Source organism: Schistocerca nitens, chromosome 9 (assembly GCF_023898315.1).
Source record: "Schistocerca nitens isolate TAMUIC-IGC-003100 chromosome 9, iqSchNite1.1, whole genome shotgun sequence".
Classification (NCBI taxonomy): domain Eukaryota; kingdom Metazoa; phylum Arthropoda; class Insecta; order Orthoptera; family Acrididae; genus Schistocerca; species Schistocerca nitens.
Window position 1 is genome coordinate 352,683,932 of NC_064622.1, and position 16,594 is coordinate 352,700,525.

Below are 16,594 nucleotides of genomic sequence, written 5' to 3' on the forward strand. Positions count from 1 at the left end.
ATAAACTTGTACTACTGTGGTGAGCGTGGGCTTCGTGTCCGCTACAATAATGCGTTCACTACGCTGTTTGTAGTAGCTTATCCACACTCCCATTTTTTATTCATTATTAAACCTACTCCTGCATTATCCCTGTTTGATTTTGTATTTATACCACTGTATTCACCTGACCAGAAGTCTCGTTCCTCCTGCCACCGAACTTCACTTATTCCCATTATATCTAGCTGTAACCCATCCATTTCCCTTTTTAAATTTTCTAACCTACCTGCCCGATTAAGGGATCTGACATTCCACGCTCCGATCCTGAGAACGCCAGTTTTCTTTCTCAAGCTATGCCTTTAAAATTATAGAAGGCAGAGCTTAAGCCTAGATGACGAAACCCTCGTACGTACAATTCAAGTAGGGTGTAAAACAGGACATTTTGTACTTAATATTTTATGTAATATGCTATTGGATATATCAGACATATTGTCGGTAAAACAGCAAAGTACTGAAAGAGGGGTACGTTTATGTTCATTTATTTTGTCTTCTGGCTACCGGTTTCGATAAGCAGTAGCATTCTCAGGCCATCCACTAGCTCATGGTCATCACGCTTGCTTCCCCAGTTGGTGTGTCAAGGACAAAATAAATAAACTGCCATTGTAAATACAAACATATACACTGAGGTGACAGAAGTCCTAACACAGCGATATATATATCCGCCCCGATAGCTAAGGACAGATTGCAGTCCTACGGGCCCGGATTCGATTCCCGCTGAGTCGTGAATTTTCTCCGCTCAGGGACTGGGTGTTGTGCTGTCTCCATCATCATTTCATCCCCATCCGGTGCGCAGGTCGCCCAATGTCGTTTCGAATGTAATAAGTCCTGCCACGCAAGGGGCCTCAAGGCCAATAACGCCAAACGCTCATTTCATTTCCATCGGTACACGAGGCACAAAAGAGCACTGGACTGGCTGAGCTGTCATTTCTACTCAAGCGATTCATGTGAAAAGGTTTGCCACGTGATTATGAACGAACGATGCGGATTAACAAACAGTGCACGCGGAATGGTGCTTGGAGCTATGGGACATTCCATTTCGGAAATCATTAGGGAACTCAATATTCCGAGAACCACAATGTCAATAGTGTGCCAAAAATGGCGTTACCTCTCACCACGGAAAACCCAGTAGCTAACGCTTTCACTTATCGACCGAAGGCGGTGGCGTTGGTCTAGAGTTGTCAGTGCTAACGGAGAAACAGCCCACAGTTGCACTAAATTGTGTCTATTTTAATCCTTGACCATGGTTTCAGATATAATAATACAGAAGTCATACACACTAATAAATGGAAAACGTCTTAGCCCAGCGGCTGCGTCAAAACCAATAAAATAACTTCAACAGACATAAGCCTGTTTCGAACATAAGTAAAATTACATATGGCACCGTATGTCCTCCACCGTATGTACTCCACCGTATGTCCTACTGCAGTATAACAGAGGTATAACAGAACGACATCACCTGCAACGGCTCTCCTGGGCTCGTGACCATATCGTTTACACTCCAGACGACTGAAAAACCGCGACTTGCTGAAGTGAGTCCCGATTTGAGTTACAAAGAGCTGATGGGAGGGTTCCAATGTGGCGCACACTCCTCGAAGTCATGAACCCAGGTTATCTACAATGCTCTATGCATGCTGGTGGTCGCTTCATAATGATATGGGCTGTGTTTACATGCAATAGACTGGGTCGTTTGATCGAACTGAGCCGATCAGTGATTGAAAATGGTTATATGTGGCTACTCGGACACCATTTGCGCCAGTCAACGACTTCATCTTCCCAAGCAATGATGCACCATATCACCGGGCAACAATTAGTTGCAACTGGTTTGAAGAACATTCTGAACAGTTCGAGCGAATTATTTGGCCACCCACATCGCCCGATGTCAGCCCCATCTAATTGTTATGGGATGTAGTCAAGAGATCAAATGGTTCAAATGGCTCTGAGCACTATGGGACTTAACATCTATGGTCAGAAGTCCCCTAGAACTTAGAACTACTTAAACCTAACTAACCTAAGGACATCACACAACACCCAGTCATCACGAGGCAGGGAAAATCCCTGACCCCGCCGGGAATCGAACCCTGGAACCCGGGCGTGGGAAGCGAGAACTCTACCGCACAGTCGAGACATCAGTTCGTACACAAAATCCTGCAGCGGCAGCACTTTCGCTATATAAGCAGCTTAGCTCAATATTTCTACAGGGAACTTCCAACGGGTTGTTGGGTCCATGAGACGTCCATGTGCTGCACTTCGCGGGCAAAAGGAGGTTCAACACGATATTAGGAGGTATCTTGCGACTTTTTTCCCTTAAGTGTACTTTTTCAACATCATTGAAGATCGAATAATTGTAATTAACTATTGCACAACCTATAAATTATGACTTCCTCTGAATGAAATGTAGAGTAGTAAACTGTACGTACTATGTTTTAGTAGCAACGTAATATTTCACCCCACTTTAATATTCTAGGTGTTAATATAGCTATATTGCAACTTCTTCTTGTTTTCGTGAGTTGATTATGGTAATAATGACATTGCCATTAAAATACTTAGCAAGGGTATTAACTCGTTAACATAGAAAGAGCTGTCGGCTTCGGACTCGTCGCCGTCTTTCGGCTGTCGCGTTTAGTTGTGGCCACGCCTGCCACGGCCAGTGGGCAGCGCAGTCGGTGGACGGCAGACGAGCGACATCCTGGGGTCAGCCAGCCCCACTAGCGAGTCTTGGACAATATCAAAGTAACCAACTAAGTCTGAAATAATTTTGTTCATTAAGAAGCCTATGTTGCAGTGAATAAAGTTTATATTTTCCTCTAATTCGAGTGCTTATAAAATAAACTGCCGAGACTAACAGATTTGGTGTTGGCCAAACGGGCAGGAACCTTGTAGTTCGATGTAGAGAGCACCCATGTGATCAGAGCAACAGTGCTCTCGGTAGTCATCTCAACACCGGTAAACATGAAATAATTTAGAAATTTTACACAAGGCACCCAAAAGCTACACCCTAAACGCATTAGAAGAAATGGAAATATTTGTCCATGGTAATGAGCTCTTTGCAGGTATTTGATAACCAGTACATCACATCAACATTTGTTGCTTCTGCTGCATTAGAAGGAATCTGATTGCCGTACACGTATGCTGAGGGATACTGTTGAACCGTGGCTATAGCTACGAAATTTCTTTGCTTAGCGACTGAGGTAATCTCACGTTCCGAGAACAAAATGTTTATAAAAATTCTGAACTTACCAATGGAAGGCCTGATAACTGAGGCGGGTAGTCCAGCAGCGTGAGTGCATATTACATCCTCGGCGACTGCTTTTGTGAAGGTATAAGTGTTGGGCCAGTCACCCAATATCCTGAAAAACAGATGCATTCATAAATATGCTGCTAATTCTGCCCCTGAATTTAGACAAATCTTCCGAATGAGATATTTTAGCAGGACTCCATCACAAGTAATGACGCTGGATAAGTAGTACATACTAAATACAAATATTAAAAAAGTTTTGCATCACCCCAGTTCCCAGAACTGATGAAGACAGACATTGACTGTGGATACTGTATCACAGACACAGTCCATTTGACTGTTCAGAGATGTCAGTAAACACGCCCAATAACGTAAACAACCATGCATGAGCAGCGCCTATTGCACGGAGGGGTCAGACAGCCGATCAGTTCCAGTCATTCCCCCAGGAAGGAAGTACATGCTTCGTGTTCTATGTAGTTCAACCATGCCTTGACGGTCAATACCGCGGTTCGATCACGTCCGCATTGTTACTTTGTGCCAGGGGCGGCTCTCAACAAGTGAAGTGTTCAGGCATCTCGGAATGAACCAAAGCGATGTTGTTCTGACATGGAACAAATACAGAGAGACAGGAACCGTCGATGACAAGCCTTGCTCAGGCCACCCAAGGGCTACTACTGCCGTGGATGACCACTATCTACGGATTATGGTGGCTCCATCATATTAAATAATGCTTTTCATGCAGCCACAGGACGTCGTGTTGCTACTCAAACTGTGCTTCATAGGCTGCATGATGCTCCACTCCCGACGTCCGTGGCGAGGTCCATCTTTGCAGGCACGACACCATGCAGTGCGGTACAGATGGGCCCAACATCATGCCGAATGGACCTGTCAGGATTGGCATCACGTTCTCTCACCTCTGAGTGTCGCATATGCCTTCAACCAGACAATCGTCGGAGACGTGTTTAGAGGTAACGCGGTCAGGTTGAACGCCTTAGACACACTGTCCAGCGAGTGCAGCAAGGTTCGATGCTGTTTTGGGGTGGCATTATTTGTGGCCGACGTATGCCGTTGGTGGTCATGGAAGGCGCCGTAACGGCTGTACGATACGTGAATGCCATCCTCCGACCGATAGTGCAACCATATCGGCAGGATATTGGCGAGGCATTCGTCTTCATGGACGACAATTCGTGCCCCCATCGTGAAATCTTGTGTGTGACTTCCTTCAGGATAACGACATCGCTCGAATAGTGTGGCCAGCATGTTATCCAGACATGAACCCTATCTAACATGCCTGGGATAGGTTGAAAAGGGTTGTTTATCGACGTCGTGACCCACTAACCATTCTGACGGATCTACGCCGAATCGCCGTTGAGGAGTGGGACAGTCTGGACCAACAGTGCCTTGCTGAACTTGCGGATAGTATGCCACGACGAATACAGGCATACATCAGTGAAAGAGGTAATAGAGGTACCGGTATGTCCATCAGTCTGGACCACCGCCTCTGAAGGTGTCGCTGTATGGTGGAACAACATGCAATGTGTTGTTTTCATGAGCAATAAAAGGGGCGGAAATGATGGTTATGTTGATCAGTATTCACGTTTTCTGTATAGGTTCCGGAACTCTCAGAACCGAGGTGATGCAGAAGTTTTTTTGATGTGTATAAGTAGCAATATACCTCACTCCTGGAATAAATCTGAACAGACAGTATTTAGAACATGTAATTAGTCCTGTACACATGTGGACCGTGTTGTCACTGTGCTACACGTGTTCAAAACTTAAGGACGAAATTAGCTTTCACATGATGCCCACTAACATACCTCTATAAAATTTAGAACACACTGTTGCAGTGTAGGCCGGCCGGAGTGGCCGAGCGGTTAAAGGCGCTATAGTCTGGAGCCGCACGACCGCTACGGTCGCAGGTTCGAATCCTGCCTCGGGCATGGATGTGTGTGATGTCCTTAGGTTAGTTAGGTTTAAGTAGTTCTAAGTTCTAGGGGACTTATGACCACAGCAGTTGAGTCCCATAGTGCTCAGAGACATTTTTTTGTTGCAGTGTAGACTGAGATGGCGAAAGTCATGAGATACCTCCTAATATCGTGTCAGACATCCTACCGTCCAGCAGTGGAAATCTGAATGACTCTCGAGTTCCTGTGGATGAAGTAAGACTCCTTACACAAGTCAGAAACCCTGTGCCTTTGTCTTCAACAGACCTATTTCAAAGAGACTTATACTCCTGGGTTTTCAGCTGCCAATAAATGACGACCTCAATCAGGAGTGGGCAAAAGGTTGTGTGAACCTAGTTGTCAACGACGAATCCAACTCGTTGCTGCTCTTCCTCAACACGCATGCAGTGGATGCAATAGTCCCTGTGTCTTATAGGATGACAAGAGGCTCATTACATTCCCCCCCCCCCCCCCCCACAAATGACTACACAGTACCTTAGCTTTCGGTGATCTTCTTATGCAGTTACCCCATCCATTCATCCTTTGTGGAGACTTTCATACGCGTAATGTACTATGGGACTGTTGAGAATCTCATTTCATGAGCATTATCTGCCATAGATCCACGAAGTGATGTCCTCGCTGATACTGCTTAGCGGGCAAGTGGTCGATAATATGCACTTCAGTGACCACTTCTCCATCTACATGCATCTAGGAGAGGAAACTGTGCCAGAATGTAGGTTGCTAAAGTGCATATTCAGAAAGATTAACTGCTGTGAAAGCGCGGAAGAATTACCGGACTTGTTGAGCAGTACAAAATATAGACTTAGAGTAAAATGAAGACAGACAAAAATAATGAGATGCAACAGAAATGAGATTAAAGCTAAATTTAACATCAAATTGAGGATCACGCAGTGCTACCTTCCCATGTGAAAGAATATTATTATTTTCGCTACCGCTGTAATAAAAACTGGCAGCATGGTGCGTACAGCAAATGTAAAAGAAAAAAAGTTCCTTAAAGGCTCTTTTCTCTATGAGTACAGTTGTGTAGTTTAGGACTGACTATGGGCTAGTAAACACTTCTGACAACCCTTACTAGAGCAGAAATTTTCGGAAGTTAATCACTCACAGAGGCAGTAACTGCGCCAGTTGCTCGTCGCCCATGATGTTGAGCAGCTTCAGTAGCTCTTCAGCATTCAGTGCTGGGGGATAGAACACCTCATCAATTTCATCCCTTGGGGCATTCGAATATGCCGTTGACATGTAGACAAAAGCCTGCAACCAAGAAATTATGGTAAATATCTCGCACGCCTTTGAGAATGTTATAGGAGAAGTTCCTGGAAATGTGTAGACTAACAAGGGAACCTCACCATCGCACCTCTCTCAGATTTAGTTATGAGTTGGCACAGTGGATAGGCCTTGAAACACTCAACACAGATCAATCGAGAAAACAGGAAGAAGTTGTGTGGAGCTATGAAGAAAATAAGCAAAATATACAAACTGAGTAATCCATGCGCAGCATATGCAACAAGGAGAATGCGAGGCCAGAAGCGCCGTGGTCCCGTGGTTAGCGTGAGCAGCTGCGGAACAAGAAGTCCTTGGTTCAAGTCTTCCCTGGAGTGAAAAGTTTAATTTTTTATTTTCAGACAATTATGAAAGTTCAGGCACTCACACATAATCAACTTCGCTCTCAAAAATTCCAGGACATGTTTAGATTTGCTTGGAGATATGCAGTATTTGACGGTCTACACACGGAAAAATTTGAAAACGTTAAAAACATGTTTTGACAGAGCACAGGGAAAACTGTGTGACTGTGAAACTGTTGCATTCATTTGTTGCAGTTTATGTGACAAACTCTTATGTTTTCATCACTTTTTTGGGAGTGATTATCACATCCACAAGAAAACCTAAATCGGCCAAGGTAGAAGAATCTTTTTACCCATTCGCCAAGTGTACAAGTTAGGTGGGTCGACAACATATTCCTGTCATGTGATGCACATGCCGTCACCATTGTCGTATAGAATATATCAGACGTGTTTTCCTGTGGAGGAATCGGTTGACGTATGACCTTGCGATCAAATGTTTTCGGTTCCCTTTGGAGAGGCACGTCCTTTCGTCAACTAATCGCACGGTTTTGCGGTGCGGTCGCAATGAACGAACGGACAGATTATAACTTTGCGAAAATAAAACATTAAACTTTTGTCTCGAGGAAGGACTTGAACCAAGGACCTCTCATTCCGCAGCTGCTCACGCTAACCACGGGACCACGGTGCTCCTGAGCTCGCATTATCCTTGATGTTGCATATCTTGCGCATGGATTACACAGTTTGTATATTTTGCTTATGTTTTTCATAGTTCCACACAACTTCTTCCTGTTTTCTCGATTGATCTGTGTTCAGTGTTTCAAGGCCTATCCACTGCGCCAACTTATAACTAAATCTGAGGGGGGTGCGATGGGGAGGTTTCCTTGTAAGAAGTAGACATCTCCTCCATTCTTCTAATGTTATAACTGCTATCACATCTACATCATCATTATAGGAGATGATTTCAACCCTAAGCACAGTGACAATTGTGGCATCCATAGCTGAAAGTTTGTGCATCGATCCTGATTTGGTTTTTGTGCAAACACTGACTAGTCTTGGGCTGCACTTGTCAGTTGTCTTTGGAAAAGCAAGAGCCAAATGTTGATATGACCAGTGATTGTCACCGTTGTAAAATCATGATGAATGATTTGCCTCCTGCTTGTCAACAGCTGCAAATGTTGGCAGCAGTTCAGCAGTAGGATATTGCCCCTCCAAACTGTGCTGCTGATGGAATGTTACGATGGTCTCCAGCTGCGAATGAACTGTGTGGCTGACCAACTACAAGCGTTTCCCATGTCAACTTCACGATAACTTGAATGTATTTCAGATCTTTTTGTCTGCTGCCATACAATACTTCTATTGGCTTTTTATCTAGACCCGTATCCTGAATTTGTTCACTTTTGACACCATTTATCAAGCACCACAACTAGCTTAACTTTGGATATCAGTTTATCAGTTTATTTATTATTTCAAGACACCATAGTTATTTTGACTTTGATACACCATTCCAGAGTGCTAATTAATGTAATTATGTCTGGTGCCTCCATCGCAGTTTATCAACCAGGACTTTTTTCGCAATTTAGCCTACGAGTAATGTGTGTCAAAGCCAAAATGGAGAGACATACTCGAACAGTATAACTATCAATTCTAAAACCTACCAAGTTATCTACTGTTCTAAATAAAGCTTAATAGTTATAAGGTTCACCATTCGATTCCTCCTCAGCAGCAGGCTAAATATCCTTTACCCATAAGAAGGTTTTGCGTACTACACTTTAGAAACAAGGTAATTGCTTCTAGGACAACAATACGTGGTTAATCTGAGCCAGCATTCACCTTGAGGTTGGTCATGCGCTTGACAAGTGCGATGACCTCGCAGGTGGATGCCACGTTAGTGAGGGTGGCGGTCCGGAGGTCCGCATCGAACCGCACAGTGGCAGCCACGTGGAAGACGACAGACACCTTGCTGGTGAGCATAGTAGCATCTGCAGGGCTGATCCCCAGACCCGGCTGAGTGCAGTCTCCCGCTATGGGTACCACCTTACGTAGGTAGTCGGGGCATGCCTGGCGAGCACTGCTGAAGACCTAAGAACAGCGCAAGTAAAACACCTTACTTTGGGGCTTTATTATTCACTGTGTAATGTGTGTGGCAAAAGAATTATTAGTGGGTCTCTAAATCTTCCTTTGAGCAGATTAACTACTGGATGATGTAAGAGTGCCATTCCTCGAATTTCTTTTCAGGTGATGGGTAAATAAGTCAGCCACATATCTTATTTGGAGTACAGCGAAACTGTTCAGATTTTTAACGTTATAGTAACATTAGTTTCAGTGAATGGTGTAACAAATGTTGAGTTTGTAAGGAATAAGAAGCTGATAATTTGTGTGGGTTGCTATTAAAACAGAGTGATTTAATTATAATTCTAAGAACTGTTATGGGTGAACGGCAGCTTGCAATACCCTGGTTTACATGCTCAGATGACAAGCTTAGGAAGAGGAAATGCAGCGAATGCACTGACTGATAAAAAAGTAAAGCATCACGAAGTACAAGAGGAAACGAAATGAAACATCACAGGTTAAGAGTATGACGTCGCACACTCTTTGTCCTGGATGTATGTACTGTTTTGGTTGGGAAAGGTATAACAAAGTCCCAGCCTCTCCTGGCGCAAGCTTGTCCGTAACTATTGGAATTTGTTCCTGATATCCTGATTACTGAAGCAGGGACAGAGTTGAGATTTGAACTGGTTTCACACTTGTTGTACTGGGAACAGATCTTTAGATCTTGCTAGCCATAGGAGTACCTCGAAACCGCTCAGACTGTTCATAGAGGCATGTACAATGTGTGGAAGAGTATTGTTCTGTTGGAAAGTGACACCAAGATACTGTCGCATGAGAGGTAACAGAAGAGAACACAAGATGACTGTGAAATACCGTTGTGCAATCAGATTTCCCTCAATCATGTGTGACCTGAAGAGTAATACTTGATTTATCCACACACAATGACTTTTGAAAGAAAGAGACTTATCTTCATGTTGTCGCCATGCACGCCGACGATGATCATCTGGAGCAGTGAAGAACCTCGATTCATCACCGAATGATCAGCATACATAATTGAAAACGCAGTCGTTTACGTTTTGGTGTTTACGGCAGCAGACGCCTGTGACAGTGTTAGTCGACCAAATTATTATTTCACCTGGCAGTGAGGGCGCTTCGATCAGTTTATTGTGAATTTTTATCACTAGATTTCTCTATGACACGCTGAAAAACTTCAAAAGAAACGCACAGTTGTCTTGAAATCATTCAAAGGATGATGACTTTTCGCAACTGTACTTGTGTACTGTAATGCCACCACGTGTTTTCTGTAATTGCTACGTGACGCCAAGTGCTGTAATGTTGTGCACAGGTAGCAGCTCTCTATTCCACCGGCTATCTGACGAATGAAGCAGAATGATAAAGAGTGTTGCAGGTATTCCATTACCTGCTCTTTGGATGGCAGATATACACTCCTGGAAATTGAAATAAGAACACCGTGAATTCATTGTCCCAGGAAGGGGAAACTTTATTGACACATTCCTGGGGTCAGATACATCACATGATCACACTGACAGAACCACAGGCACATAGACACAGGCAACAGAGCATGCACAATGTCGGTACTAGTACAGTGTATATCCACCTTTCGCAGCAATGCAGGCTGCTGTTCTCCCATGGAGACGATCGTAGAGATGCTGGATGTAGTCCTGTGGAACGGCTTGCCATGCCATTTCCACCTGGCGCCTCAGTTGGACCAGCGTTCGTGCTGGACGTGCAGACCGCGTGAGACGACGCTTCATCCAGTCCCAAACATGCTCAATGGGGGACAGATCCGGAGATCTTGCTGGCCAGGGTAGTTGACTTACACCTTCTAGAGCACGTTGGGTGGCACGGGATACATGCGGACGTGCATTGTCCTGTTGGAACAGCAAGTTCCCTTGCCGGTCTAGGAATGGTAGAACGATGGGTTCGATGACGGTTTGGATGTACCGTGCACTATTCAGTGTCCCCTCGACGATCACCAGTGGTGTACGGCCAGTGTAGGAGATCGCTCCCCACACCATGATGCCGGGTGTTGGCCCTGTGTGCCTCGGTCGTATGCAGTCCTGATTGTGGCGCTCACCTGCACGGCGCCAAACACGCATACGACCATCATTGGCACCAAGGCAGAAGCGACTCTCATCGCTGAAGACGACACGTCTCCATTCGTCCCTCCATTCACGCCTGTCGCGAGACCACTGGAGGCGGGCTGCACGATGTTGGGGCGTGAGCGGAAGACGGCCTAACGGTGTGCGGGACCGTAGCCCAGCTTCATGGAGACGGTTGCGAATGGTCCTCGCCGATACCCCAGGAGCAACAGTGTCCCTAATTTGCTGGGAAGTGGCGGTGCGGTCCCCTACGGCACTGCGTAGGATCCTACGGTCTTGGCGTGCATCCGTGCGTCGCTGCGGTCCGGTCCCAGGTCGACGGGCACGTGCACCTTCCACCGACCACTGGCGACAACATCGATGTACTGTGGAGACCTCACGCCCCCCGTGTTGAGCAATTCGGCGGTACGTCCACACGGCCTCCCGCATGCCCACTATACGCCCTCGCTCAAAGTCCGTCAACTGCACATACGGTTCACGTCAACGCTGTCGCGGCATGCTACCAGTGTTAAAGACTGCGATGGAGCTCCGTATGCCACGGCAAACTGGCTGACACTGACGGCGGCGGTGCACAAATGCTGTGCAACTAGCGCCATTCGACGGCCAACACCGCGGTTCCTGGTGTGTCCACTGTGCCGTGCGTGTGATCATTGCTTGTACAGCCCTCTCGCAGTGTCCGGAGCAAGTATGGTGGGTCTGACACACCGGTGTCAATGTGTTCTTTTTTCCATTTCCAGGAGTGTAGATATAAAGGGGATTATGAAATTATGTTTTATTATAAATAAAATAAACCTTAAGTCTTCTGCAACTGAATTTTTTTCTTGTATACCACACATATTTTGGTGATTCATATTTTGCGTCTTCAGAGATCTGTAATAGATATAAAATTATTTAATTACATATACAGGGTGAGTCACATAACATTACCGCTGGATATATTTCGTAAACCACATCAAATACTGACGAATCGATTCCACAGACCGAACGTGAGGAGAGGGGCTAGTGTAATTGGTTAATACAAACCATACAAAAATGCACGGAAGTATGTTTTTTAACACAAACCTACGGTTTTTTAAATAGAACCCCATTAGTTTTGTTAGCACATCTGAACATATAAACAAATACGTAATCAGTGCCGTTTGTTGCATTGTAAAATGTTAACTACATCCGGAGATATTGTAACCTAAAGTTGACGCTTGAGTACCACTCCTCCGCTGTTCGATCGTGGGTATCGGAGAGCACCGGATTACGTAGGGATCCAAAGGGAGCGGTGATGGACCTTAGGTACAGAAGAGACTGGAACAGCACATTACGTCCACATGGTAACACCTTTTTATTGGTCTTTTTCACTGACGCACATGTACATTACCATGAGGGGTGAGGTACACGTACACACGTGGTTTCCGTTTTCAATTACGGAGTGGAATAGAGTGTGTCCCGACATGTCAGGCCAATAGATGTTCAATGTGGTGGCCATCATTTGCTGCACACAATTGCAATCTCTGGCGTAATGAATGTCGTACACGCCGCAGTACATCTGGTGTAATGTCTCCGCAGGCTGCCACAATACGTTGTTTCATATCCTCTCGGGTTGTAGGCACATCACGGTACACATTCTACTTTAACGTACCCCACAGAAAGAAGTCCAGAGATGTAAGATCAGGAGAACGTGCTGGCCAGTTTATGCGTCCTCCACGTCCTATGAAACCCCCGTCGAACATCCTGCCAAGGGTCAGCCTAGTGTTAATTGCGGAATGTGCAGGTGCACCATCATGCTGATACCACGTACGTCGACGCGTTTCCAGTGGGACATTTTCGAGCAACGTTGGCAGATCATTCTGTAGAAACGCGATGTATGTTGCAGCTGTTTGGGCCCCTGCAATGAAGTGAGGACCAATGAGGTGGTCGCCAATGATTCCGCACCGTACATTTACAGTCCACGGTCGCTGTCGCTCTACCTGTCTGAGCCAGCGAGGATTGTCCACGGACCAGTAATGCATGTTCCGTAGATTCACTGCCCCGTGGTTTGTGAAACCCGCTTCATCGGTAAACAGGTAGAACTGTAACGCATTCTCTGTTAATGCCCATTGACAGCATTTCATTCGATGATTAAAGTCATCACCATGTAATTGCTGATGTAGCGACACATGAAACGGGTGAAAGCGGTGATGATGCAGTATACGCATGACACTACTATGACTCAGTCCACCGGCTCTCGCAATGTCCCGTGTACTCATCTATGGGTTCATGGCAACAGCAGCTAACACACCAACTGCACCCGCTTCTCCTGTGACGGGCCTATTACGGACCCGTTTGCGTGCTACGACCATACCTGTTGCATACACTTGGCGGTAGATGTTCTGCAATGTGCGGCACGTTGGATGCTCTCTGTCCGGGTACCGTTTTACATATACCCTGTAGGCTTCAGCTGCATTTCGTCGACACTCGCCATAGATGAGTATCATCTCCGCCTTTTCAGAGTTCGAATACACCATGGTCACAGTTCCTAAAACACTACACTATCACAGACGTCTGGTAACACGGTGTACTACAGTTGGTCTGCGTGCGGAGACGAATGCAGAATAACAATAGAAGCAAGCGCTACATGCGGACACTGCGACAGCTAGACCAAACCACAACAGTGCACTAGAGCCACACTCGTAAACACGGTCGTCATCGTAAACATGTCCCCGCAGATGCTGCTCGCCGACCGTGGCCCGTGTTTGTCACAACACGCAACTGAACGTCGGAGGTTTCAAGCGTCAAATTTAGGTTACAATACCTCCGGATGTAATTAACATTTTACAATTCAACAAACGGCACTGATTACGTATTTCTTTATATGTTCAGATGTGCTAACAAAACTAACGTGGTTCCATTTTTAAAAAAAAACGTAGGTTTGTGTTAAAAAACATACTTCCGTGCATTTTTGTATGGTTTGTATTAAACAATTACACTAGCCCCTCTCCTCACGTTCGGTCTGTGGAATCGGTTCGTCAGTATTTGATGTGGTTTACGAAATATATCCAGCGGTAACGTTAGGTGACTCACCCTGTATATATTGATAAGGGATTTGCAGGTATTCTTTGGCAGATTTTTTGAGTCTAGTTATTTCTATTTATAATTGTATGGTTGTGTTTTGTTATTTTCGTTCATTTGCTGTCATATTCATGCAACCATTTGTTGTCTTGTTTGTGCGAAATGCACACATTACAGGTTTCTTCTGGTAAATATTTCTTTCCACATAACCTATACTGTAGCACACTGCACATGCTTACACTGCATAGTCACATGACTGATTCAGGTATCATGATAGAGATTAATTGTGGGTCTGTGGTGGTGGGGCACTGTGTGGGTGAACTTTTAAATTCTTTTATTTACTTTATTTGCTTAGTTTGAATAATGACCTTTGAATAATTTAACAATTCATTTAGCTTGCATAAGGAAGGCCTGCCAATGGAAAGCCCAGTCTCATACATAAACGCAAATATCCAAATGAATTTTTACAGAAATAATACGGACAAATATATTTACACATAATACAAGGGCACATATATATAGATATTATACATCTCATAGATGAAAAACAAGAACATATAAACAGTTTACACACACAGATAAATAACATACACCACAACATTCAGTTCGCCATGGAAACAGAAACAGGTGAAGCAATACACTATCTCAATATAAAATCGTAAAATCTATCAAATGATCCGGCAGACATTTTCAGAAAGGATGCAGCTACGATAACGGTAATTAAGCAGGAATCTTACCACCCACATTCTCATAAAATAGCAGCAATGTGTCAATGTGCCATATGGTATACAGTCTGTGCAAAATACCTCTAAGCAAAAAAAAAAAAATAACTATCAAGAAGAATGGCACATGATAATTAAGAAAGCACAAAGCAATGGATAAAGCAGCAACATAACACACCAACTGCTTGATGCAAGAGTAAGAAAATACAGACACAAGACAGCAATATAAAAAACAATCCAAATAAATCAACAAATAACAACAAGGAATACACACTCATGCCAGAAACGACATAATACAACGAAAAATGGCAGCACAACCGACTGACACCCAAGATTAGTACCGTCTTCAAAAAGCATAAAAATTTATATAAAAGATAAACAGCACAATACAAAGGAAAATAAAAACTGTGACAGGAAAGAAAGATACATAAAACAGTTAAGGAATATATGAATTAACATGTAATATCTGGAGCTCTAAATACGTTTGGATGACTGAATAATTTTTAACATCAGGTCCTAAGAACATGTAAAAGCAATTAAGTGTTAATGTAACTATATATATGCAGAACATTTAATAACAGAAAATGAATATCACACTGGTTACAAAAATATTATTATGCCATAATAACAAAAGAAGGGATTGCTCACCATATACAGGACGAATATTTCATACAAAAGGCCATAAACAAAAATGAAAATATTCTCAATGACAAAAAGAGCAACAGTGGATATCAATATCCAAATTAATTCACAGAATTCCATAAGAAAAGTAACTAGAATTAAATAATAAAGAAATGACACACACACACACACACACACACACACACACACACACATATATATATATATATATATATATATATATATATATATATATATATATATATATATATATATATATATACTTCAGTTGCAAACGATGGAAGTTTTCTTATCTTTATGGTGAAACATAATTGAAGTTAGCAATTGAGGAAAACGGAAGCAATTATATATAATAGGGTTACGATTCCTTCCTTGTGGTGGTCAGATGTGGTTGACCATAACCTAAATGATGAACATTTGTGGTCTTATGTACCCATGCACTCAACGTTGGACCACTGTCACATATGAATTCCCACAAATCTGGATATTGCACGATCCAACCAGCTCGCCAAATGGAAACTTATAATAAGCATCTCCACATTCTTCCCAGTGGTCACCTAACATCTGACACTGTTCACTCCCATTATAAACTCAGCAAGTACCTTTGACAACACTAAACATGACCAAAGCAAAAATACTCTGGTGGCCATTCTATTTGTCAAAGGGCAAATCTAATCATTTACATATCTGTCAATAGTGTGTATATGTAAAATTTACATTCCCATCTGACCATGTCTACTGCGTGCTTGACATTTTTGTTCAGGTAGTATTTATAAAGCGATACTGACCAAATATCCTAAGGACGAAAACAATTTCGTAGTATGTTGTGACAGTAACTTCGTTACAGGAGGACAAAGCCTGCTGCTGCTGATGATTAAGGATTTGAAACGACTAAACATCTAAGGTTACCATTCTGCCACAGGACAGAATCTCTATACCTCTTCTTTCTGTGTCTAGAGTTAAACCTATGTGTAGGTGTGATAACGTTTTCTAAAGATTTCAGTGGTTTGCACCTGATGTGGGATGTGGGTGCCAGCCCAGTATTTACCTAGTGGGATTGAGAGACCACCTAAGAAACCTCATCCACGCTGGCCAGCTCACCAATACTGCTCGTTAACCGGACCAGGTCAGGCTCGCCTCACCAAGACCTGGAAGTGGCGTGTCAGTGCAGTTGGCTATCTTCACGAGTGAGGAGAGATTAAAGAAAACTAGGTTAGTCAAC

At 43.8% G+C, this 16,594-nt stretch overlaps 1 protein-coding gene across 1 annotated transcript in view; it reads right to left on the bottom strand.

Moving 5' to 3' along the window:
* The window catches only part of LOC126203663 (fatty acyl-CoA reductase 1-like), a 169,486-nt gene that overhangs the window by 110,122 nt on the left and 42,770 nt on the right, over positions 1-16,594 (bottom strand). Inside the window, exons 3-5 of the mRNA XM_049938030.1 lie at positions 8,628-8,876; positions 6,341-6,486; positions 3,274-3,383 (exon numbers count right to left, since the gene is read on the bottom strand). Of these exons, the coding sequence (XP_049793987.1) occupies positions 3,274-3,383; positions 6,341-6,486; positions 8,628-8,876 (505 nt within the window). The remainder of the gene's footprint in view (positions 1-3,273; positions 3,384-6,340; positions 6,487-8,627; positions 8,877-16,594) is intronic.